The sequence below is a fragment of the Pan paniscus genome, chromosome 4 (genome assembly GCF_029289425.2).
Source record: "Pan paniscus chromosome 4, NHGRI_mPanPan1-v2.0_pri, whole genome shotgun sequence".
NCBI lineage: Eukaryota > Metazoa > Chordata > Mammalia > Primates > Hominidae > Pan > Pan paniscus.
In genome coordinates this window covers 171,384,478-171,408,902 of record NC_073253.2, presented here as the reverse complement: position 1 = coordinate 171,408,902, position 24,425 = coordinate 171,384,478, and the positions used below count along the sequence as shown (strand labels likewise).

Here is a 24,425-nt window from a genome sequence, read left to right as displayed (position 1 = left end):
TCTTGATCTCCTGACCTCGTGATCCGCCGGTCTCGGCCTCCCAAAGTGCTGGGATTACAGGCGTGAGCCCCCGCGCCCGGCCAGAACAGTTATACATCTTGACTGCGGTGACGGTCACAAAAATCTACACAGGTAATAGAACTAAAAAGAGCTTCACACAAATGAGTGCACGAGAATGGGTAGAACTGAATAAAGTCTGGGATTGTACCAATGTAAATTTCCTATTTGTGATATTGTACTATAGTTATAGTTCCCCTTGTATCTGGGGGAAAACAGTGTAAAGGATATACACTACTTCTAATAGGTTTTGCAATTTCCTGTGAATCTACAGTTATTTAAAATAAAATAAAAATAAAAGGTTAAAAAAAAGTTACCTGGGCCTGTCCCTTCACCCCTTCCATTTTTATTGATTAATTACCAACAGGATTTTGCTGTGTTGCCCAGGCCAGCCTCATACTCCTGTGCTCAAGTGATCCTTCTACTGGAGCCTCCTGAGTAGTTGGAACTGTGGGTGCATGCCACCATGCTAGCTCTCCTTTATTTTATTAAAATACAGTTAGGTTAACTTGTTTCTGTTTGTATTCCATTTTTGGCACCCCGTGAACTTGATTTTTTGAGTATGTAAAACATTAAATTTATGCCCAGTGTTCCATTATTGGAACGCTAAACTTGTGAGAGTTATTTGTATCCTACTGCTCAAGGTCATTGCCAAGGTCTGATTTTTCACACAAAAAATGTTGAACCCCAGGCATAAATGGGTTAACATGACTCTAAAAAGTGTTTACAGCCACACAAAAAGGCATACTCAGGGAGGTGTTTACCACCACCACCACCACTGCCACCATTACCACCCAGCCCAGTACCTTTTCTCCTTTTTATCCCATTCCCACCCACTCTCTGTATGTAAGCAATTTTATTAGTCTGTGGCTTACCTTAACTTTGTTTCTTTTTTAAACAAATGATCAGAATCATGTATATTTTTATCATTTTTTTACAAAAATATATGTATATTTAATATAATATTATTTTGCATTTTGCTTTTTAAACTTATTTTAGAATTCAGTTCATAAGGCCAGGCCTGGTGGCTCACACCTGTAATCCCAGCATTTTGGGAGGCTGAGGTGGGCAGATCATCTGAGGTCAGGAGTTCGAGACCAGCCTGGCCAACTTATCTTTCTTTTAAATATGCATAAGGAAACATTATGGAAAACATTAAACATTACAGGAAAATAAAACTACAGGTCAATATCCCTTGTAAACATTGATGCAAAAACCCTTAACAAAATATTAGCAACTTGAATCCATCAATATATAAGAAGGATAACATCACAACCAAGTAGGGTTTTTATTCCAGGAATGCAAAGTTGGTTTAACGTGAGTAAATTAATCAGTGTATTACACCACATCAACAGAATAAAGAAGAAAAACTATGATTATCTCAATAGATGGAGACAACATATTTGGCAAATTTCAATACTTATTCTTCATAAAAATAATACACTAGAAATGGAAGGAAGCTCCCTCAAACTGACAAAGGGCACCTATGAAACATTTATAGCTAACATCACACTTAATAGTCAAAAACTGAATGTTTTCACCCTAAGATCAGGAATGGGGCAATAATGTCTACTCTCACTGCTTCTCCAACATTTTCCTGGAGATTCTAGCCTATGCAATATGGCAAGAAAAAGCAAGCAAAAGGCATACACAGATTGGGAAGGATACAGTTAAAGTGTATTTTTAGACAATGTGATTGTGTATGTAGAGAATCCTAAGGAAAACAAACAAAAATCCTACTAGAATAAGTTAATTTATTAAGGTTGCAGGGTTTCTATACACTACTAATGAGCAATTGGAAAATGATAGGTCAAGAAGGTACATGCATTTGTCAAGACTCACTGGATGGTATGTATGCAAGTTAGTTTACATAATTTAATTGTATGTAAATTATACTTAATCTTTAGAAAATTAAAATACATCAAGGTAAAGGCCAAGTAAAGTATCTTTTAGCATAATTTGGGTGAATGGCCAATTTGCCCCTCTGAGAGAATTTTAAAGTAGGGCCAGGTTTTGTATAAATCATGTTTGTCTGTTTTAATTCCTAATTTGTTTTTGTTACCTATTCCTTAGCTTTCCCATTTCTTACCAGCATCTGGGCTTACATGAATGAATAGTAGAGGAGTTGGACCCAAATGAAATACTCCTGACAAAGTGTTAGAGCAAGCATGGTATTCATGTGCACTTTCTTCTGTCTGACCAGTACAACACACTGCCTCCTTTGAATATTGAATTTGGGATTAAGCAGCCCTGGGTTTAAGTTTGGATTCTGAACCTGATTAGCTACATAAACTTAGGCTAGTTAACTCCACCTCTTTGAATGCTTTTCTTATTCATTAAATAGAGATAACATTGCCAGGTGTGGTGGTTTACGCCTGTAATCCCAGCACTTTGGGAGACTGCGGTGGGCAGATCACCTGAGGTCAGGAGTTTGAGACCAGCCTGGCTAACATGGTGAAACCCCATCTCTACTAAAAATACACAAATTAGCTGGGTATAGGGGCATGCACCTGTAATCCCAGCCACTCAGGAGGCTAAGGCAGGAGAATTGCTTGAACCCAGGAGGCAAAGACTGCAGTGAGCTGAGATCCCACCACTGTACTCCAGCCTGGGTGACAGAGTGAGACTCTGCCTCAAAACAAATAAATAAATAAATAGGGATAACATTATAAGAAAAATAAATAAGGTTGGGTGCGGTGGCTCATGCCTGTAATCCCAGAACTTCCGGAGGCTGAGGCAGGAGGATTGCTTGAGCCCAGGAGTTCAAAACTAGCCTGGGCAACATAGCAAGACCCTGTTTCTAAATTATAAAGAAAAAGAAAAAAAAAAAACAGAAAACAAATGAGATAATTAATGTGACAATGACTGGCACATTGTAGGGACTCAGTAAATGTCTTAATCTTACCAGAGTATTTTAATTAAGTCCTATTCCAGTACTATTTGGCATGACATTTTCTTGTAATAGAAGAAACCAAAGCTGCACAATAGTTGTGTTGGTTGTCAGCTGGGAGTTTAGGGATGGGGATGGGAAGCACGCATGGAGCTGGTGGAGACGCACTGAAGACAAACATACACCATAATTTCCCCAAGGGTCACCACTACGCAATGACTCTCTTATACTTATTTCCTGTACCAGCAATTGTTCATGAATTCATATTCATTCCAGTTTAGTTTTCTTCCTCTGGATTTTAAAATTACTGGTTCAAGGAAGGAATCATTGTTTTTAGCCAAAAACTATTTCTTTATCCCTTCCTAATGAAATACTTCACTAATTCATGCTCAGAGAAACTGAATTCCTAATTCTTACTATCTGGGGTCATTCTACAGGTCCAACTCTTTTCATTCTTGTGTCACCTCTAGTTCCTCCAATATTGGATATATCTATTTCATTCACCCACCAAGCCTTTAGTGAACACTTAGGCCAGGCCTATGGATAAAGATAAGAGAAGAAGGCAGGGCTTAACAGTTAAATTTTTATTTTTATTATTTATTTAATTAATTAAGTAATTAATTTATTATTTATTTTTTGAGACGGAGTCTCGCTCTGTCACCCAGGCTAGAGTGCAGTGGCGCCATCTCGGCTCACTGCAAGCTCCGCCTCCAGGGTTCACACCATTCTCCTGCCTCTGCCTCCTGAGTAGCTGGGACTACAGGCGCCTACCACCACACCCGGCTAATTTTTTTGTATTTTTAGTAGAGACGGGGTTTCATCACATTAGCCAGGATGGTCTCGATCTGACCTCGGGATCCGCCCGCCTTGGTCTCCCAAAGTGCTGGGATTACAGGTGTGAGCCACCACAGCCGGCCTTTATTTTTATTTTTTTTTGAGATGGAGTCTCACTCTGTCACCCAGGCTGGAGTGCAGTGGAGCAATCTCAGCTCACTGCAACCTCCACCTCCTGGTTCAAGCGATTTTCGTGTCTCAGTCTCCTGAGTAGCTGAGATTTATAGGTGTGCACCACCACGCCCAACTAATTTTTGTATTTTTAGTAGAGACAGGGTTTCACCATGTTGGCGAAGGCTGGTCTTGAACTCCTGACCTCAGGTGATCTGCTCGCCTAGTCCTCGTCCTCCCAAAGTGCTGGGATTACAGGTACGAGTCACTGAACCCACCCTTAACAGTTAAATATTGAAAGAAGAGTAAAATTGTTAGGCAAATTGATAAGGTTAGAAAATTTAGGCTCCATTTAGGGTACTGTGCCTCTTCCCAAGAAATTATATCTCAGTTGTAAATAATAATAATTAGTTGAGAACCTCCTTTCCAAAAGTCAAAGACATAAGAATAATCCTTCTACTATTTTCTTCCTATCTTAATTAGTTTGGAACTTTCTCTTGTAAAATTCTGTTCCTGACAGGTAGCATAGATAGAAAAGTTAATTTAATAAAAATGATTTTTTAAATAACTGCTCTCCCCAGCAAAATCAAGACTCACCTCTGGCTCCTCTCAGGAATGTCCAGCACAAACCCAAACATCATCTCGGCAATTTTATTGGAGCTGCAGGTGGGGGTCCTGTCCACCTCTACGGCTATGGAGAGCATCCTCTGAAGCTGGCACACAATCCTGAGTCCAGAACACAGGACACAGATGAGTGTGAGGGTCTGGCAAGGAGCCACTCTCTGGCTGGGAGGAGGTCCTCACCAGTGTACATCGAGAGTAGAGACTACTAAAGGACCTTATAAAGCACACACAAGGTCAGGGAGAACCACTCAAACCATCAGCATGCTTTTATTTAGCAATTTCACCTACCTGAATCCCTTTTGCCAGAACATACTATTTGAACCTCTCAGAACCTGGGGTTGAGCTGTAAAAGCAAGCTGCTTTTAAATTCAAAAATAGAACCACACAACCTTCAGGATCTAGAGAACTATAAGGATCATCTAATCTATAACTTCCCTATTTTGCAGATGAAGAAACAGGTCCAGAGTGACTTAAAATGATTTACATTTCTTTGATACAGGAGAAAATATGTATTTGCCATACAGTTTTCTCCTGTTACTGTTTCCTTTACAATAGCTTCTTACTAAGTTCGGTCTCAGAACCTCCCCTGGTGGAACCTGACCTTCTCTCCCATTAGATCTAACTGTGGGAGAGAGCCAGCCTGATGCGGCATTAGGAGTCGGGGCAACCTCTCAGAAAGGTGAGCCTGGCCTGACATCAGCCTTTTCTAATGTGTTTTTTTTTTATTTTTATTTTTTGAGATGGAGTCTAGCTCTGTCGCCCAGGCTGGAGTGCTGTGGCGCGATCTTGGCTCACTGCAAGCTCCGCCTCCCAGGTTCACGCCATTCTCCTGCCTCAGTCTCCTGAGTAGCTGGGACTACAGGTGCCCGCCACCATGCCCGGCTATTTTTTTGTATTTTTTTAGTAGAGACGGGGTTTCACCGTGTTAGCCAGGATGGTCTCCATCTCCTGACCTCATGATCCACCCGCCTTGGCCTCCCAAAGTGCTGGGATTACAGGCGTGAGCCACCACGCCCGGCAACACATGTTATCTGTGATGGAAGAAAGGTTTTACTTTAAGAAAATCTGCAGCTAGTAACACAACAGGTGGGCCAGACCAGGAGTTCTGGCCTCAGATTCTGTCTCTACAATGACAAGCTGTTCAACCTTCGACAAGTTACTAAACTGCCCTGAGTCCAAGTTTTCTCATCTATAAAAAGGGTGAGCAATAATATCTATTTTGTAAAGTTGTGAGTGCTATATAAAATATCTCACAGATAGGGACTCTCTAGTGATAAGTGGTAGCAACCTACTATTGTTGTTAAGATCATAACAAAATTGACTTTTAGGGTACCCTATTGTTATTTCTACTAACATGTATTTATAAACATTTATTATGATGATTGTTATATGATACTAGCTTCCATTGAAGGAACAGTGTCCACCTCCCTCTTGGGTCTGTATGTGGCCCGTGTGGGAGAATGCCACTTTAGGGCCTTCCTCAATCTGTCCAAATGCTTCATTGTTCCAAAACATTCCCCTTTAGATATAAAATTGTTTCCTAAATTAGTTATAATTATTTATAATTTAGGAAACAATTTAAACTTGTAGGCCTTCCATAAAAATCAGGTTGGTGCAACCAGATTATAATATAACATTGTGAATTCAGACACAAATGTTACATTTGAAATGCCCAGTGTGACTGGCTTTTCACAATATGATTGACATGGAATACTGGGTTATTTGTGCAAGGGTAGCCCCAGCCCCTAATATCCCAGCATCTCTCAAAAAACGCCAAGACCACTCTCAACTCCATAAAAGAAATGCCATGAATTTCTTTCCAGTGCAGTCTGCGGTGATGATACCTGCCCTGGTGTGTTGGAACCTGCAGACTGAACTGCTATTTTTCTCCCGGGACCTGAGGAGAGAAATCCAGGTCCTTGAGGACTCGAGGTTAACAAAACTCACACTACACACCACTCCTTCTCTATGGCAACAGATATCTGAAGTGACGAGGAGCTGTAACCCTTTACTGTCTCCTGAAATGCAGGAAGTGAAGGGCAGTGTCCTCTAGCATTTGTTTTGCGTCTGCGTTGTGACTTCGTATTCACTTTGTGAAGTCCTATTCATTCTAGGGGTGAAAGCACCTGGTTTTGTTCTACCTTTGAAATCAGAAATTTAGCCTTTAGTTAAACTAAGTCTTGAATAAGCATCAGCCTATGTTCTAAGATCTTGTTAATTTGGGGGAAGCTGCTCTTAGGGATTGGTGTTGTTCTCTCTAAAACACTAAACCCCAAGAGCCCCAGGAAAGAGAACTGCCTGCCCCTTACAGCTGATTGGTGTTCTTTGTCAGGTTGGGCTGGGAAGAAGGGTGGCTACTGCCGGCCTTCAAGATTCCTGTTCCTGAAGATGTTTGATTTCCATTTGGGGGCTGAGTCAATCCATCTTCAGTTACTGCTTTGACCAGCCACTTGATAACATCCCTGTAATGGAAAAAAGAAAGAAAAGGTTTATTCTTTCTTTTTCTGTGCAGAAAAAAAAAATAAAGAAAGAAAAGGTTTCAATGTCTGTTGTATTTATGGTGCTCAGAACTATAGCCTTAACCTGGGCCCCCAGATCCCTGGATTTTCCTACAGGCAACAAAAGGGCCCTCTGGCTATTTTCAATAATTAAACAAGTCTAATAAAGACATCACATTTAACTGCAGTAAGGCTGTGAAAGTCAACTAAAGGCCAGGTATGGTGGCTGATGCTTGTAATCCCAGCATTTTGGGAGGCTGAGGTGGGAGGATCTTTTGAGACCAGGAGTTTGAGACCAGCCTGAGCAACACAGCAAGAACCCATCTCTACAAAAAAAAAAAAAAAAAAAAGCTAACTAAAATATCAACATTTTTCTTTGAATTGTAAGTATTCAAAGGTAACTTCAGGGTAAAATAGTACTATCTGTGCCTTCCTGACCAGGAACATTCCTAAACCAAGTGGAAAGTTAGACTGGGTGACCACAGAAGTCCTTGCCAGCTCTATATTATTGTCACCTATTAATGTTAACAACTAAGGTTTAGAGTGTGTGCAGTGGAATCACACTTTATACAGGGCTGAGGCTCTACAAGTTAATAAGGTAAAAACATACAGTCAAAACTACTTTTAATGAACACTTAGGTAACCTAGGTAAAAATAGTAGATTTAATATACACACCTAATTTTGTTTCCTCCTAAAACCCCACTAATATTATAATAAATAACTTTTGAAAAATATCCACAAGGAAGAAGAGAAGAGGAGAGAAGATGAATAGCAGTGAGTTTTTTTTTTTTTTTTAGGCAGAGTCTCGCTCTGTCACCAGGCTGGAGTGCAGTGGTGCGATCTCGGCTCACTGCAAGCTCCGCCTCCCAGGTGATAGCAGTGAAATTTTGAAAGGTGGAAGGCAAATGAAGGATATGAGTATGAATATGAATATCAATATGAATAAACTACAGTGACAGGCAACAATATGGACAAATCTTGGTACTATAAAACAGTAAGTGAAAAATAAAATTCTCGATAGATTACATATAGCATGATACCTTTTAATATAGAGCTAAAGGAACTAAAGTAAAAAAATATATTTTATAGGAATACATGTATATGCAATACAACTACATAGAAAGGAAAGAAATGAAATGATGACCATGCAGAATGATGATCACCTGGGTGCAAGGTGGGTGATGAGGGGTGTAGAGATGGGTTCCGGCTATGTTGCTCAGGCTGATGGATGAGGGGTGAGGTAATTGTCAAGGGCTTAGTCTTTGATTTGGGAGTAGGTTGAGAGATGCTGATTACAAAATTAAAAGCAACCAATTAACTGAGCAAATAAAGCCACTGTGCCATGTTTTAAGATGATGTTTAATCCAAGCCTATGAATTAGGCAAAGGAATACATTTTAATTGACTTAGTGGAATTGAGAAAGCTGAATCCTAAGCCAGCAGCAGAGAAGAGCTATCCTATTTAATCCTATTTACTTAAAAAAAAAAAAAAACTTCAATAGCTCTGCAAGCGGTAGCACCAGGTTTCTCTGAAGTGATGGTGAAAGAGGGGTGAATTGAAATATGTAGGAGGTAGCCAGGCATGGTGGCTCACTTTGTAATCCCAGCACTTTGGGAAGCTGCGGTGGGCAAATGGCTTGAGTCCAAGAGTTTGAGACCAGCCTGGGCAAAATGGTGAAAACCTGTTTCTACTAAAAATACTAAAAATTGGCAGAGCGTGGTGGCACGTGCCAGTAGTCCCAGCTACCCAAGAGGCTGAGGTGGGAGGATCACCTGACCCCAGGGAGGTCAAAGCTGCAGTGAGCTGTGATCGGGTTGCTGCACTCCAGCCTTTGGCAACCAGAGTGAGACTCCGCCTCAAAAAAAAAAAAAATAAAAAAAAAAATAAATAAATAAAATAGGATGGCTTGAAAGCTGTTTAATAAATTTTTAGACCTCTAGAACTTCCCCAATCCTGCAGACTACAAGTTAACTTTGTGGAGAGGTAAAACAGATGGTCTCTGGACTGGGATACCAGGCACGGCTTAGAAGCAGACACTGAAGCAAATGGGGCACTAAATGAACATAGGCATGCTGAATGCAGAGACCCTTGCTATCTTCTCACACGTGTCTTCCAAAACCTTGGCATCCTGTCTTCAACCTTCACGTAAGAGGTTGGATGTCTTCTCTGTAAAACCGAACCAGCGCAAGAGGAAAGACCTTGACTCAAGAAATTTTCTTAGAAATGAGAAATCAGTTCCACCTAGAGGGAAGTGCAGAAATGACAAGTCCTCTTATGTCTTCAGAGCTTCCATTATCTTTTGAGTCTCGCACCTTTAAATATGGATAGACTATAGACTACCAAGGTTTACCAGACATCTATGGAAAGCTTTTAACATAAAGAGATAGAGACCAAAATACCCTCTCCTTCCTCCCAAAAAAGCAACTTGGAGAAAACAGACATTATGAAGAGAAACAGAGAATAAACAAAAATGAAAATTCTGAGTAGCAAAATCAAAGATATGAGATGACATGGATCCAGGAAAGAAGAAAATAAGAATACAGTTTATATTATTTTCTTTTGCAGAGTCAGGGTCTTGCTATGTTGCCCAGGTTGGTCTTGAACTCCTGGCCTCAAGTGATCTTTCCACTTTGGCCCCTGAAAGTGCTAGGATTACAGGCCTGAGCCACTGTGCCCAGCCTATTATTATTATTTTTTAGAGATGAGGGCTTGCTCTGTTGTCCAGGCTGGAGTGCAGTGGTGCCATCATAGCTCACTGAACTCCTGAGCTCAAGCGATCCTCCTGCCTCAGCCTCTCCAGTAGCTGGGACTACAGGCACATGACACCATGCCTGGCTTATTTATTAATTTTAATAAGGAAGACACAGAGAAAAAATAAAAGGGCTCTTGGAAATTAGAAAGATAATTACAAAAGTGAAAAATCCTGTTTATTAGAAATGAAGGACATTTTTCCAGACTGAAATGGCCCACTGAATGCCCAACCCAATGGATGAATATAAACCTAGGATAAGCACATTTGGCAAAAAGAGAACTTTACAAACTTCCAGAGGGAAAAACCAGGGCACATACAAAGAATCAGTAATCAAAATAGCTTATGACTTCTTTTTTTTCCCCCTGAGACAGGGTCTTGCTCTGACACCCAGGCTGGAGTGCAGTGGCACGATCTCAGCTCAGTGCAACCTCTGCCACCCAGGCTCAAGTGATCCTCCTATCTCAGCCTTCCGAGTAGCTGGGACCACAGGTGTGTGCCACTACGCCCAGCTAATTTTTTGTGGTTTTGGTAGAGATGGGGTTTTGCCATGTTGCCCAGGCTGGTCTTGAACACCTGAGCTCAAAGTGATCCACCCACCTCGGCCTCCCAAAGTGCTGGGACTACAGGTGTGAGCCACCACGCCCGACTACTTATCATTTCTTAACAGCAATTCTGGAAGCTAGAAGACAATGAAAGATTTCCTTTGATGTTCTGTAGAAAAGTTATTTCTAAGCAAATCATCTATCCTCAGTTTAATTATCAATCAATGTATGAGAAGATAAAGACATTTGCAGACAAACAAGATCTCAAAAACTTTACTTCCTATACACCTTTCTTAGAAAGCTACTAGGAATGGATTCCTTAAATGAAGGTATGAGCCATGAAAGAGAAAAGACAGGACAAACAAACAAGTCATCCAGTCTTGAAAAGCATTAAAGAGGACTCTCAAATTTATGATGAAGACTGGAAAAGAGGATGAGTGATCTAGATTGAAGGAGATCAAAACATTCTACCTCAGATTTTTGAGAAGAAACCAGTAGGACAATCCAGTGTGAATAAATATCTTGAGGGGATATTGAGACCAACTGAGGCAAGAAAATAGGGTCTGGAGGCAGGGAACCTAAGGCCAATTCATGTTGAATTCCTAGAACTAAATCAAAAGGAAAACCCCAATTTTCCATGCCCAAGTAACAAAAGGACCAGAGGCTTCTCCCTTTGCAACCTTGCCCGCCTCCCTGCTTTTTCTGCGTGGCAGATGAAAAATTGAAAGTACCTCTGACTGGTCCCCTCCCACAACCAATCAGGCTGGTCATGGGCCAAGTCTTCATTTGCATAGGAGTATAACTTTGTAACTTCACTTCAGCCTCTGATTTGTCCCCTCCCACAACTAATCGAACTGATGGTGGGCCACTACTTCATTTACATAGGGTGTACATCAAGTACAATAGGAAACCTCTAGAAGGTATTTAAATCCCAGAAAATTCTGTAACCAGGCTCTTGAGTTGCTTGCTCGGGCCTGCTCCTACCCTGTGGAGTGTGCTTTCATTTTCCACAAATCTCTGCTTTTGTTGCTTCATTTTTCCTTGCTTTGTTTGTACATTTTGTCCAGTTCTTTGTTCAAGATGCCAAGAACCTAGACACCCTCCACCGGTAACACAACTAGGAGAGAATTTGGGGTTGAATTCTGATACGTACAAGGAAAGCAAGAAACTTAAAAATAGGATAATTATTAACCTTAGGGAAAACAAAAAGATATGAATGAAAGGAAAAGCAATCACGGTTTAGTACTTAGTAAAATTCTGACTAGCACACATAGTCATAGTAATAGAAACACTGAACACTGATATAAAAATTATAATATATTAATGATATAGGGGCTGGCAAATATGTGTGTGATGGGGAATGTGGGGAGGAAAAAGAGCGAACTCCTTATCTTTCATGTGAGAAGTCAACAGATAATGGCTAACAATGAAAAATCAAGAAGCAGCACTGCAAGCATGTTATTTTGCCATATGGGGGTATATTTTGCCATATGGGGGTAAATATTTAAAAAATCAATTAAAGAGAAACAGAAATGCAGGTGAGGGGACCTGGAGACAAGTATATTTCTGAAGTCTTGTAGAAACTAGTCTACTCTTTGTATGCATAGTTCAAAATGAAAGAAAGAAAAGAAAATCCCTTAAGAAGGGTTCATATGGAGACTGATCATGTCTCTTTCTTTTTAAAAATACCTCTTTGAGGTATAATTTACATACAATAAATTGTCAAAGTTTTGTTTGATGAATTTAGATAAATATATGCATACATCCTTGTAATCACCAACTCAGTCTAATATCCATTTCTTAATGAATCAAAGATAGCTCATTTTCCTGCCAACTGAAACAAATGATTTTTTTCATTGAGTAAGCACAAAACAGAGGACCTGGCCTAGATTTAGAGGTCACAAACACCCCTCAAAAATGCCTATCTTTGTTGTTGTTTTTGAGATAGAGTCTTCCTCTGTTGCCCAGGCTGAATTGCAGTGGTGGAATCCTGGCTCACTGCAACCTCTGCCTCCCAGGTTCGAATGATTCTCATGCCTCAGTCTCCCAAGTAGCTGGGATTACAGAAGTGCACCACCATGCCTGGCTGTTTTTGTACTTTTAGTAGAGGTGGGGTTTTGAGGCCAGGCTGGTCTCAAACTCCTGGCCTCATGTGATCCGCCCACCTTGGCCTCTCAAAGTGCTGGGATTACAGGCCTCAGTCACCATGCGCAGCCCAAAATGCCTTTATTTATTTTTGAGACAGAGTTTCCCTCTTGTTGCCCAGGCTGGAGTGCAATGGCGCGATCTCAGCTCACTGCAACCTCTACCTCCTGGGTTCAAGCAATTCTCCTGCCTCAGCCTCTCAAGTAGCTGGGATTACAGGTGCCTGGCACTATGCCTGGCAAATTTTTTGGGTTGTTTTTTTTTTTGTATTTTTTAGTAGAGATGGGGTTTCACCATGTTGGCTAGGCTCATGTCGAACTCCTGACCTCAAGTGATCTGCCCACCTTGGCCTCCCAAAGTGCTAGGATTACAGGTGTGAGCCACCACGCCCAGCCTTAAATGCCTATCTTTAAACCCAAGAGTCATACCCCGTACAGTGAGAGGCTCACACCACAGGAGGGGAAAATGAAAGCAACTGAGAGAACAGTGCCTTGGGTATCCCACTCACTCTTAATGCCTAGGCTCGCAAAGCATAATGGTAGATGGAATTGTTCTCATTATGTAAATTATTTTTCACTTTTAAAAATTTATTTTTTATTTGCTTTTGAGACAGAGTCTCGCTCTGTCGCCCAGGCTGAAGTGCAGTGGTGTGATCTCGGCTTACTGCAACCTCTGCCACTCAGGTTCAAGCAATTCTCCTGTCTCAGTCTCCCAAGTAGCTGGGATTACAGGCACATGCCACCATGCCCGGCTAATTTTTGTATTTTTAGTAGAGATAGGGTTTCACCGTGTTAGCCAGGCTGGTCTTCAACTCCTGGGCTCAGGTGATCTGCCTGCCTTGGCCTCCCAAAGTACTGGGATTACAGGTGTGAGCCACTGCACCCGGCCAATTTTTCGCTTTAAAATTCAACTATGCTGTCTTGTGCTCTCTGTTGATTCTCTACTTACTGATTTTGTACCCCTAAAATTATTAACATTTAATCTTTAGAAAAAATATCACATATAGGGAAATAAATATGGGCATGTAAACTAAGGGGGTGGGAAAACTGACCAATGCCCAAAACATAACGAAATGTCCTCCTTTTTATTAGAGGATTTATCATAGTCAATGCCCCATGTTGACCTGTGTATACTACTTTCAACAAATATGTAAGAACATATGAGAACGTAAATGTGGAAGAGTTTCAATGCTGCTCTGAACAAAGAGATGCTGGTACAACCTTCTAGTAAGAGCCATTTCCAAAAAAGCAAGGGATGTTCGGATGCTCAACCTACGATGGGGTTACATCTGGATAAACCCATCTGATACAGCTTTGATATTTGACCTCTCCAAATCTCCTGTTGGTGTGATCTCCAGTGTTGGAGATGGGCTTAGTGGAAGAGGTTTGGGTCATGGAGGCAGATCCTTCATAAATGTCTTGGTGCTGTCCTCATGGTAACGAGTGAGTTCTCACTCTATTAGTTCACTCAAGAGCTGACTGTTTGACAGAGGTTGGCACCATAGCCCCGCCCCCTGTCTTCCTTCCTCCCTTGCCAGGTGATACTCCAGCTCTCCTTCACCTTCTGTCATGAGTAGAAGCTTCCTGATGCCCTCACCAGAAACAGATGCTGGAGCCACGCTTCTTGTACAACTTGTAGAATTGTAAGCCAAATAAACCTCTTTTCTTTATAAATTACCCACCCTCAGGCATTCCTTTATGGCAAAACAAAGGGACTAAGACACCACTGTAAGCTGAAAATATTTTAAGTTGAAAACACATTTAATGCACCCAATCTACCGAACATTGTAGCTTAGCCTAGTCTACCTTAAATGTGCTCAGAACACTGACAGCTTACAGTTGGGCAAAATCATGCAACACAAAAGCCTATTTTATAATAAAGTGTTGAACAGTTTATGTAATTTATTGAATACTATACTGAAAATGAAAAACAGAATGTTTGTTGGGTACTTGAGGTATAGTTTTTACTGAATGGTTATCACTTCTGTACCAATGTAAAGTCAAAAAATCCTAAGCCAAACCATCATGAGTCAGGGCCATCTGTAGTTCCAAAAGGAAAATTCCATCCCACAATCCCCTACCCTAAAGATCATATTTTCCCCCGCTTGGTATAAGCATATAGTAGTTCCATGCTTCCAGAAACTCTGACTCTGATTCTGCAAAAAAGAACACATGCTTACTATCTAATGTACCTTACTGTCAGCTACATGACCTATTGTTATAGATATTACTTTCCAGAAACTAGTAGTGACAAATGAGATTAATATTGAGGTTCATCGGGGGATAGGAATAAATGTAGGTTAATAAAAACTGAAAAGTTTTATATAAGGCTTTCCCCTAGATTTCACAAGGTTGTTTGGACAATATTGAAATAGACCAAAGGAAGTCTGTTGGTCTTGAGAGAAAACTCACTCAAGCTATGTGGTGCCTGCCACATTGTTGGTTTCTTTTATGATTATCAGGAGGGGTTTATGATTAGCTATAGTTTTATTTTTTAAAAGTAATTAATTATTTTTGAGACGGAGTCTTGCTCTGTCACCCAGGCTGGAGTACAGTGGCGCAATCTCGGCTCACTGCAACCTCTGCCTCCTGGGTTCAAGTGATTCTCCCACCTCAGCCTCCCAAGTAGCTGGAATTACAGGCATACACCACCACGCCCTGCTAATTTGTATATTTTTAGTAGAGATGTGGTTTTGCCATGTTGGCCAGGCTGGTTTCGAACTCCTGACCTCAAGTGATCCGCCCACCTCGGCCTCCCAAAGTACTGGGATTACAGGTGTGAATCACTGCACCTGGTCTATCTATAGTTTTAATAATTAGCCCTATTACACTATCTACTGACTAGAAAATCTCACCTGGCTGATATTCTGGCCTTCAGCAGCTGCCCACCTATAATCCCTTACCTCTTCTCATCCGAGGGCTCAGGTGGCTGCTTACCTGACATTGTGGGGCTGCTTGTCACAGGAAAGCACCATGTTTGCAATGGATTGCTGCAGGTGCTGCCGTTGCCTCCTCAGGGTCTGCTGGAAGTCATCTTCTAGGGTCTGAACGACATAACGCAGGAAAAGGACTCGCCCAGGCAGAGTTTGTCCCTGTGGGAAAAAGAATGAGAAGTCAGTCTTTCTTCTCAGTCTCCTGGATGACAGTCAACATTGGGCTCTCATAAATACTAAGCCCAAGAGAAGGCCAGGCATCAACAAGTATGCCTGTGCTTAAAAGAGAGGCTCCTAGGAGAGGGCAGGTAGTCTGGGTCATTATGAGAGAGGACAAATAGGGTGACTGCTGAAAAAAATCATACCTTATAAGGTTTCAGAAACCATTTTTTAAGTATTATTACTTGTTCAAAGGATCTAGGCATCTGCAGATAATTATAATTTTCTAACACCCAAGCTGCAATCAGATATCTACTGGAATCTCTAGGATTGTAGATCATTTGATTTAAGAGGCAGCCATGGGAAGTCAATCTCTCCCTCTCACTGAACCTATCAACCTCAGGATATACCCAAAACTACAGATGGCAAAACAGAGAAAGAGAAACTGGTTCTTTAATGACTCCTGTGCTGCTAGATCAAACCGCCATGATGTCCACTCTACTGATGAACTTCTAGTCATGCGAGCTGATTGAGCCAAGTCTGTTGGCTTGGCTCAACTTGACTGTTGGGCCAAGCCTGAGTTGGGTATTCTGTTACAGGTGAAATGATCCTAACTGACAAACAGTTAAAGAGCATGGGCTTTGGAGGCACGCAGCATTCAGTTTTTGTTGCTGTTTGTTTTAGACCTAGCTCTGTCCTTTATTTAAGCCCTCTAGGACTTACTGTCCTTCTAGTTTACATGGGGATAATTCTAACCTTACCAAAGACAGTGTTAAGTACCTGTCACATAGTAGGCAAGCATGCACAATTTGTTGGTTTCCCTTTACTACCAGACAAGTGCTGGGAGCTTAGGCTTCAAACTTTAAAGAACCAGAAGGTACCAAACTATTTCTGGACTATGTGGAAACCTCCGAACTCCAGAGAATAGGTATATTTTCTCAGAACATGAACTAATGGACCAGGATATGATTCAGTCAGTAGGAAACTAAGTGACCATTCTGAATACATATCATTTCTTTCTTTTTTGGGAGGAGGTGACAATATCTTTGTCTTCCAAAGGTGTTTATTTTTCTCTAATCCTTGATAACTGATGCAAATGCTTTTTTAAAAAATCATGTACCTGTGCTAGATTTTTTTTTTTTTTTTTTGAGATGGAGTCTTGGTCTGTCACCCAGGCTGGAATGCAGTGGCGCGATCTTGGCTCACTGTAACCTCTGCCTCCCAGGCTCAAGCAATTCTCCAGCCTCAGCCTCCCAAGTAGCTGGGATTATAGGTGCCTGCCACCAGGCCTGGCTAATTTTTGTATTTTTAGTAGAGACAGGGTTTCACCATAATGGTGAGGCTGGTCTTGAACTCCTGACCTCAGGTGATCCACCTGCATCGGTCTCCCAAAGTGTTGGGATTATAGGCGTGAGCCACTGCGCCTGGCCTTGTGCTAGATTTTTGATAAAAAGAAAGTCTTCTACTGACTCCACTCTCCACCACTACTTGTCTTCTCCAGTATCCTAGAATAATTTTTAACTCATTCTTCTAGAAGTCACCATAAACATCTCTAAAGAAAAAGGCTTTTATTATGATTTCTTGATTTATCAACTGTAGACATTATCTATTGCTTTCTGCTATGCTAGATAAGAATTTACTTAGGCCAATCCCCCACCTCTTCTCTTCCTAAAAGAAGTGTATTTCCATCATCTATAGACAGTATCTCTTGACTCCCCATTTTGGAAGATAAGGATGTTACACCAGCCCTGCTATTTTCAGAGGTCCTGTCCCTTTTCATCTCCCAAACTTTATCTTCTATACTTTCCGTTTTACATCGTCAAGGCTAATAAAATTGTCTCCTATGCTTTGTATATAAATTGATTCTAAATGTTATAACTACATAGTGTTTACAGTGTCAGGATTCTGTTAAAAGTATTTACTAAATACTTTTACTAACTACTTTTAGTAAATCCATATAGTATACTAAGAAAATCATTCCTTTCTTGTGAAGTTTTTTTGTTTTTCTAGAGTTTTGTTTTTTTCTCCCCTCCTTTAACTACCTGTAATTATATCTTTCAACTCAAGAATAGTGCTGAATCTTGAGAATACCTATTTTCCCCAAATAATTCTTTCTCTTTTTTTTTTTTTTTAAATAATGTGGGCTGGGCATAGTCATTCATGCCTGTGATCTCAGAACTCTGGGAGGCTGAGGTGGGAGGATCATTTGAGGCCAGGAAACAAGACCAGCCCCGGAAACATAGTGAGACCCCCATCTCTACAAAAATAAAAATAAAAAAATTATCCAGGCGTGATAGCATGTGCCTGTAGTCCTAGCTACTTAGGAGGCTGAGGCAGGAGGATCACTTGAGTTCAAGAGGTCATGGCTGCAATGAGCTATGATCATGCCACTGCACTCCAGCCTGGGTGACAGAGCAAGAGACCCTGTCTCAAAAATAAATAAATAAAACAACTTTATTAGCATACCATAAAATTCAGCCATTTTAAAAGTACAATTCAATGATTTGTAGTAAACCTACTGAGTTGTGCAAACATTACCATAATCTACTTTTTAGAACATTTCCATTACCCCAAAAGATCCCTCATGGGCACTTACAGTTCCCTTTCCAATCATTAGGCCAAGGCAACCACTCATCTGCTTTCTGTCTCTCTAGATCTGCCTTTTCTAAACATTTCTTAGAAATAGAATCATATAATATGTAATGTTTTGTGTGTGGTTTCTTTCACTTTGCTTATTTTTTTTAACGTCTGCCCATATTAATGGTATGCATCAATAGCTCATTGCTTATTTTTTTATTTTTTATTTTTATTTTTTGCTATCTAGACTACAGACTTTATTCATTATCACCAGATTTTACATGCATTCATTTGTGTGTATGTAGGTCCATACAACTTCAGCACAGGTAAAGACTCATGTGCTTAACCTCATAATCAAATGTTATAATCAACATCATAATCATCATAATCATATAGAACTGTTCCATCAGCACAAAGGAACTCCTTGCATCATCCCTTTATAGTCATACATACCCCACACCTCCTCCAGTCCCTATCCCTGGCAACCATTAATCTGTTCTTCATTTCAATAATTTTGTCACCTCAAGAATGTTATATAAATGCAATCATACATTATGTGACCATCTGAGACTGGCTTTTTTTGTTCACCATAATACCCCTGAGGTACAACCAAGTTCTTGTAACCAACAGTTAGTTCCTTTTCATTCCAGAGTAGTATTCCAAGTTATGGATGGTTTGTTTAACCACATACCTGTTGTAGGACATCTGGGTTGTTTCCAGTTTGGGGCTATTACAAATAAAGCTCCTATGAATATTTGGGTACAAGTACAATATAGGTTTTCATTTCTCTGGAATGAATGTCCAGGAGCACAACTGCTGGGTCTTATGTTTAACTTGATTAAAAAATTATGCTTAACTCGATAAGAAATTTATAAACTCTTTTCCAGAGGGGCTGTACCATTTTACATTCCTGTCAGCAATGTATAAAATATCCAGTTTGTATCCTCATTAGTATTTGGTATTTTTACTATTTTTTCTTTAGCCATTCAGATAAGTAAGTCATAGCCTCACTGTGGTTTCAATTTGCATTCCCTGATGACTTACGGAGTTTAACAGCTTTTCATATGCTTACTTGCCATCTATAGATCCTCTTCAGTGAACCATCTATTCACGTCTTTTGCCCATTTTCTAATTGGACTGTTTGTTTTTATTGTTGAGTTTTTGTGGCCTTTTTTTTGAGACAAGGCCTCACTCTGTTACACAGGTTGGAGTGTGGTGGTGTGATCATAGCTCACCGCAGCCTCAAACTCCTGGGCTCAAGTGATCCTCCTGCCTCCCTAGTAGCTGGGACTACTGGTGTGTGTCATGGTGCCCAGCTAATTTTTAAAAAAATTTTTTTTGTAGAGACAGAGTCTCACTATGTTGCCAGGCTGGTCTGGAACCCCTAACCTCAAGCACTCCTCCCATCTTGGCCTCCCAAAGTGGTGAGATTACAAGCATGAGCTACCATGCCTGACTTCAGTTGAGTTTTTAGCACACTTTAAATATTCCAAATTGATCAGATATATGGTTTGCAAATTCATTTCAATCTGTAGTTTATCTTTTCCTCTTCTTAAATCACAAGTTTTTAAATTTTGAAGAAGTCCAATATACCAGTTTTTATCTTTTACGGATATGCTTTTGGGGCAAAGTCCAAGAACTTGTCACCTAGCCCAAGATCCTGAAGATTTTTCTCCTGTGGCTTTTTTCAAAGTTGTATAGTTTTATGTATTGCATTTAAGTCCATTATACATTTTGAGTTAAATTTTATATGAGATGTGAGGTTTAAGTAGAGGTTCTTTTTTCTCCTTGCTATGGGTGTCTAATTGCTCCAGCATAATTTGTCAGAAAGGCTATTCTTCCTCCATTGAATTGCTTTTGCACTTTTTCAAAATCAGTTGAGCATATTTATATGGGTTTATTTCTGGGTTCTCTCATCTGTTCCGTTGATCTATGTGTCTGTTCCTCTGCCAATACCATCTATCTTGATTACTACAGCTTTATAGTAAGTCTTGAAGTCAGGTAATGTGAGTCCTCCAAGTTTTTGTTCTTCAAAATTGATTTAGCTTAAGTAACTTTACACTGGATATTTTCATCTTTCTCCATTTTGTCTCCTGCTTTATTCCAGAGAAGAAAGTTCTTGCATAAGCTCTTCCTTTTCTTGTTGCAATTCCTGCAAATGCTATTGGTTTTGCTCAAGTCTGTCCTCCAACCACTGTAGAAGAGGCCCGCTGACTGCCGACATCTGACTGCACAGATTCTTGGTAAACACTGAGCCATTATGGATCTTGGTTACTGAGTCCAGATGTGTAAGGCTATAGATCCTCCAATATGCATCCTGCTCCTCCTGGCACAGGATCTTGGGCAGCTCTACTGCTGATTCAAGACACGCTTTCCCGATAGTGACATGAGGTACAATATGGATTGGGATTTCGATTCTCTCATACCTTTCCTCTTCCTTCTGGCCCTCAATGGAGATGTGCTGGCTGGAGCTCCAGAAGTCTTGTGGACCATGAAGGGACTCTGAACTCTTTTGGGCCTGTATGGATTGGAAGCAAGTGTAGAGTACCCGGCCAGCCCTTGTGTTCTTATCTTCTATGAAACAGGAAAAAATAAGTCCTACAAAGCCTTGATCCATCATCTGGTACATGGCTTGTGTGCGAACATCAACATGTGAAGGCCAAACAGTTATATGAGGATGGGAATGATACCAGCCCACAACTCTCATGGGGTGGCCTGTCAGTTCAGCCAACCTCTCTGCCTCTGTTGAAGCTGCAGACAGCTGCCCTGGTGAAATTTCTACTTGGTCCTTCCTCTTATCAGAACGTCGTTAAGATGATGACAGAATGAATGTGAACAATTCTGACGGCATCAACCTTTTCAGCAACCGTGCGCATTTCAGTTCCAGTATATGCAAATTTGGAGTCACTCCTTGTATCATCGTTCAACTCCCCTATCCACAGCCCCATCACTTCCTCCTTCTCTGTGCTCAGAGCATGGTTGAGACAAACAAGGAAAGTGTCAGACTCTAGATGAACACTGCCTGCACCGCCTGCACCACCTGCACTGCCATCTTGGCCCAGCTCATTGCTTTTAATTACTGAATAGTATTTCATTTTGTTTATCCATTCACCAGCTGATGGACATTTGGGTTATTTCCACATTTTGGCTATTATGTATAACACTGCTTTGAACATTTGAATGTATGTCTTTGGCTGACAGAGGTTTTCATTTTTGTTGGGTCTATATCTAGAATTGGAATAGATAGGGCAAATAAATTTATGTTCAACTTTTAAAGAAACTGTCAAACCATTTTCCAGAGTGCCTGTACTATTTATATTCTCATCAGCAATTTATGAGACTTATGTTCTCCACATTCTTGGCAATGTTTATTATTGTCTGTTTTCTTTTAACAAAAGTTTACAAATTGTGATAAAGGCCAGGCGTGGTGGCTTACAACCTGTAATCCCAGCACTTTGGGAGGCCGAGGCAGCTGGATCATGAGGTCAGGAGATCACGACCATCCTGGCTAACACAGTGAAACCCCGTCTCTACTAAAAATACAAAAAAAAAAAAAAAAAAAAAATCAGCCGGGTGTGGTGGTGGGCGCCTGTAGTCCCAGCTACTCGGGAGGCTGAGGCAGGAGAATGGTGTGAACCCAGGAGGCAGAGCTTGAAGTGAGCTGAGATCACACCACTGCACTCCAGCCTGGGCAACAGAGCAAGACTCTGTCTCAAAAAAAAAATTGTTACAAAAACCACATTATCATTAAATTTACTAAAGTAAACATTTTTAAGTGTACAGTTCAGTAGTGTTAAGTATATTCACAGTCCTGTAAAAAAGCCCCAGAACTTTTAATCTTGCAAAACTGAAACTCTATATCCATTGAACAACTTCCCATTTCACACTCCCTCACTGTTTTCCATAGCAGTTGCACCACTTTACAATCCCACCAAGAGTGCACAAAGGTTCTAATTTCTCCAAATTCTTGCCCACACTTATTTTTTGTTTTTTTAAAAAATAGTGGCCATTCTAATTGGTATGAGGTGACATTGCATTGTGGTTTTGATTTGCATGCCTCTAATGACTAGTTATATGAGTATCTTTTCAGAAGTTTGTTGGCCATTTCCATATCATCTTTGGAGAAATGTCTATATAAGTCCTCTGCCCATTTTTAAATTGGGTTATTCACTTGTTGTTGAGTTGCTGGAGTTCTTTATATATTCTGGATATTAACCCTCATCAGATATATGATTTATAACTATTTTCTCCCATCCCATAAGCTGCCTTTTCACTCTATTTGGTATTTTCTATTTTTATTGCTCACTCTGTTGATGCACAGAAGTTCTGAAGTTTGATGCAGTATTATTTGTCTATTTTTGTTTTTGCTGCCTGTGTTTATGGTGTAATATTCAAGAAATCAATTGCCAAATCCAATGTCATGAAGCTTTGCCCCATGCTTTCTTCAATGAATTTTATAGATTTGGGTCTTATATTCAGGTCTTTAATGCATTTTAAGTTAATTTTTATATGTTCAGAGTCCAACTTCATTCTTTTGCAAGTGGATATCCACTTTTTCCTATGACATTCAGAGACTGTCTTTTCACCACTGAGTAGTCTTAGCACCCTTAATGAAGATCACTTGACCATGTACCCAAAGGTTTATTTCTGGGCTGTCTATTCCATATGTCTATCTTCTTTCTTGTACCACACTGTTTTGAGTACTGTAGCTTTATATTTTACAGTCAAGAAGCGTGAGAACTCCAACTTTGTTCTTTTTATTTCAAGATTGCTTTGACTGGCCGGGCATGGTGGCTCACGCCTGTAATCCCAGCACTTTGGGAGGCCGAGGCGGGCGGATCATCTGAGGTCGGGAGTTCGAGACCAGCCTGATCAACATGGAGAAACCCGTCTCTATTAAAAATACAAAATTAGCCGGGCATGGTGACGCATGCCTGTAATACCAGCTACTTGGGAAGCTGAGGCATCGCTTAAACCCAGGAGGCGGAGGTTGTAGTGAGCTGAGATTGCGCCATCGCACTGTAGCCTGGGCAATAAGAGCTGAACTCTGTCTCAAAAAAAAAAAAAAAATTGCTTTGGCTATTTGGTGTCCTTTGCAAGATACCAACTTTTTTTTTTTTTTTTTAAAGACAGAGTCTCACTCTGTCACCCACACTGGAATGCAGTGGCGTGATCTCAGCTCACTGCAACCTCTGCCTCCCGAGTTCAAGCAATTCTCTGGACTCAGCCTCCTGGGTAGCTGAGATTACAGGTGCCCACCATCATGCCCGGCTAAAGACATCAACTTCTGAAAGACTAAAAGTTGGTGTCTCGTGAGATTCAACATGAAATTTAGGATGGAATTTTCTATTTCTACAAAAAAAAAGAAATGCTGTTGGGATTTTGATGGGAATTGTGTTGAACCTGTAGATCACTTTGGGTAGTACTGACATCTTAACCATATTAAGTCTTCCACTCCATGAATATAGGAAGCCTTACCATTTATTGGTGTCTAATTTCTTTCCACAACATTTTGTAGTTTTCAGTATACAAATCTTTCACCTCCTTGGTTAGGTTTATGCCTGAGTATTTTATTCTTTTTGATGATATTGTAAATGAAATTGTGTTATTTCCTTTTCAGATTTTTCATTGTTGGTTTAACAAAAATGCAACTGAGTTTTGTGAGCTGGTTTTATATACTGCTGTTTTGCTGAATTCACTTATTATTTCATTTACTAGTTTTTTTTTTTGTGGAATTTTAGGATTTTCAACATATAAGATCATGTCACCTGTGAACAAAGATATTTTACTTCTCCCTTTCTAATTTGGATGCCCTTTATTTCTTTTTCTTGACTAACTGCTCTGTCTAGGTCTTGAGGTACTATGTTGAATAGAAGTGGCAAGAGCAGGCACATCTGATCTTAGAGGAAAATCTTTCAGTTTTTCACCATTCAGTATGATGCCAACTGTGGGCTTTTCACATATGGCCTTTATTATGTTGAGGTAGTTTTCTTTTATTTCTAGTTTGAGTGTCTTTATCAAGAAAGGGTGTTGAATTTTGTCAAATGTGTTTTCTGCATTAACTGAGGTGATTGTGTGTTTTTCTCCTTCATTCTGTAATATGGTGTATCACATTTACTTTCATATGTTAAACCATCCACGAATAAATCCCACATGTTCATGGTTTACAGTTGGCTCTCTGTATCTGTGGGTTCTGCATCCATGGATTCAACCAACTGACATTTGAAAATAATTGAAAAAAAATTTACATCTACACTGAATATGTACAAATGTTTCTTCTTGTCATCATTCCTTAAACAATGC

The 24,425-nt window shown here is 40.3% G+C and overlaps 1 protein-coding gene and 1 pseudogene across 4 annotated transcripts in view; both read right to left on the bottom strand.

The window, feature by feature from the left end:
• The window catches only part of SIMC1 (SUMO interacting motifs containing 1), a 103,396-nt gene that overhangs the window by 17,873 nt on the left and 61,098 nt on the right, over positions 1-24,425 (bottom strand). For 3 of the 4 annotated variants that reach the window (XM_034961001.3, XM_034961003.3, XM_055113036.2), the window contains 3 exons: positions 15,391-15,545; positions 6,826-6,978; positions 4,490-4,618 (listed from right to left, as the gene is read on the bottom strand). In XM_034961001.3, coding sequence (XP_034816892.2) covers positions 4,490-4,618; positions 6,826-6,978; positions 15,391-15,545 — 437 coding nt within the window. Of the gene's footprint in view, positions 1-4,489; positions 4,619-6,825; positions 6,979-15,390; positions 15,546-15,751; positions 16,157-24,425 lie in introns of those variants that run through there. The other variant, XM_063604295.1, reaches the window with a different exon arrangement.
• Positions 20,206-21,204, bottom strand: LOC129397851 (lys-63-specific deubiquitinase BRCC36-like; annotated as a pseudogene).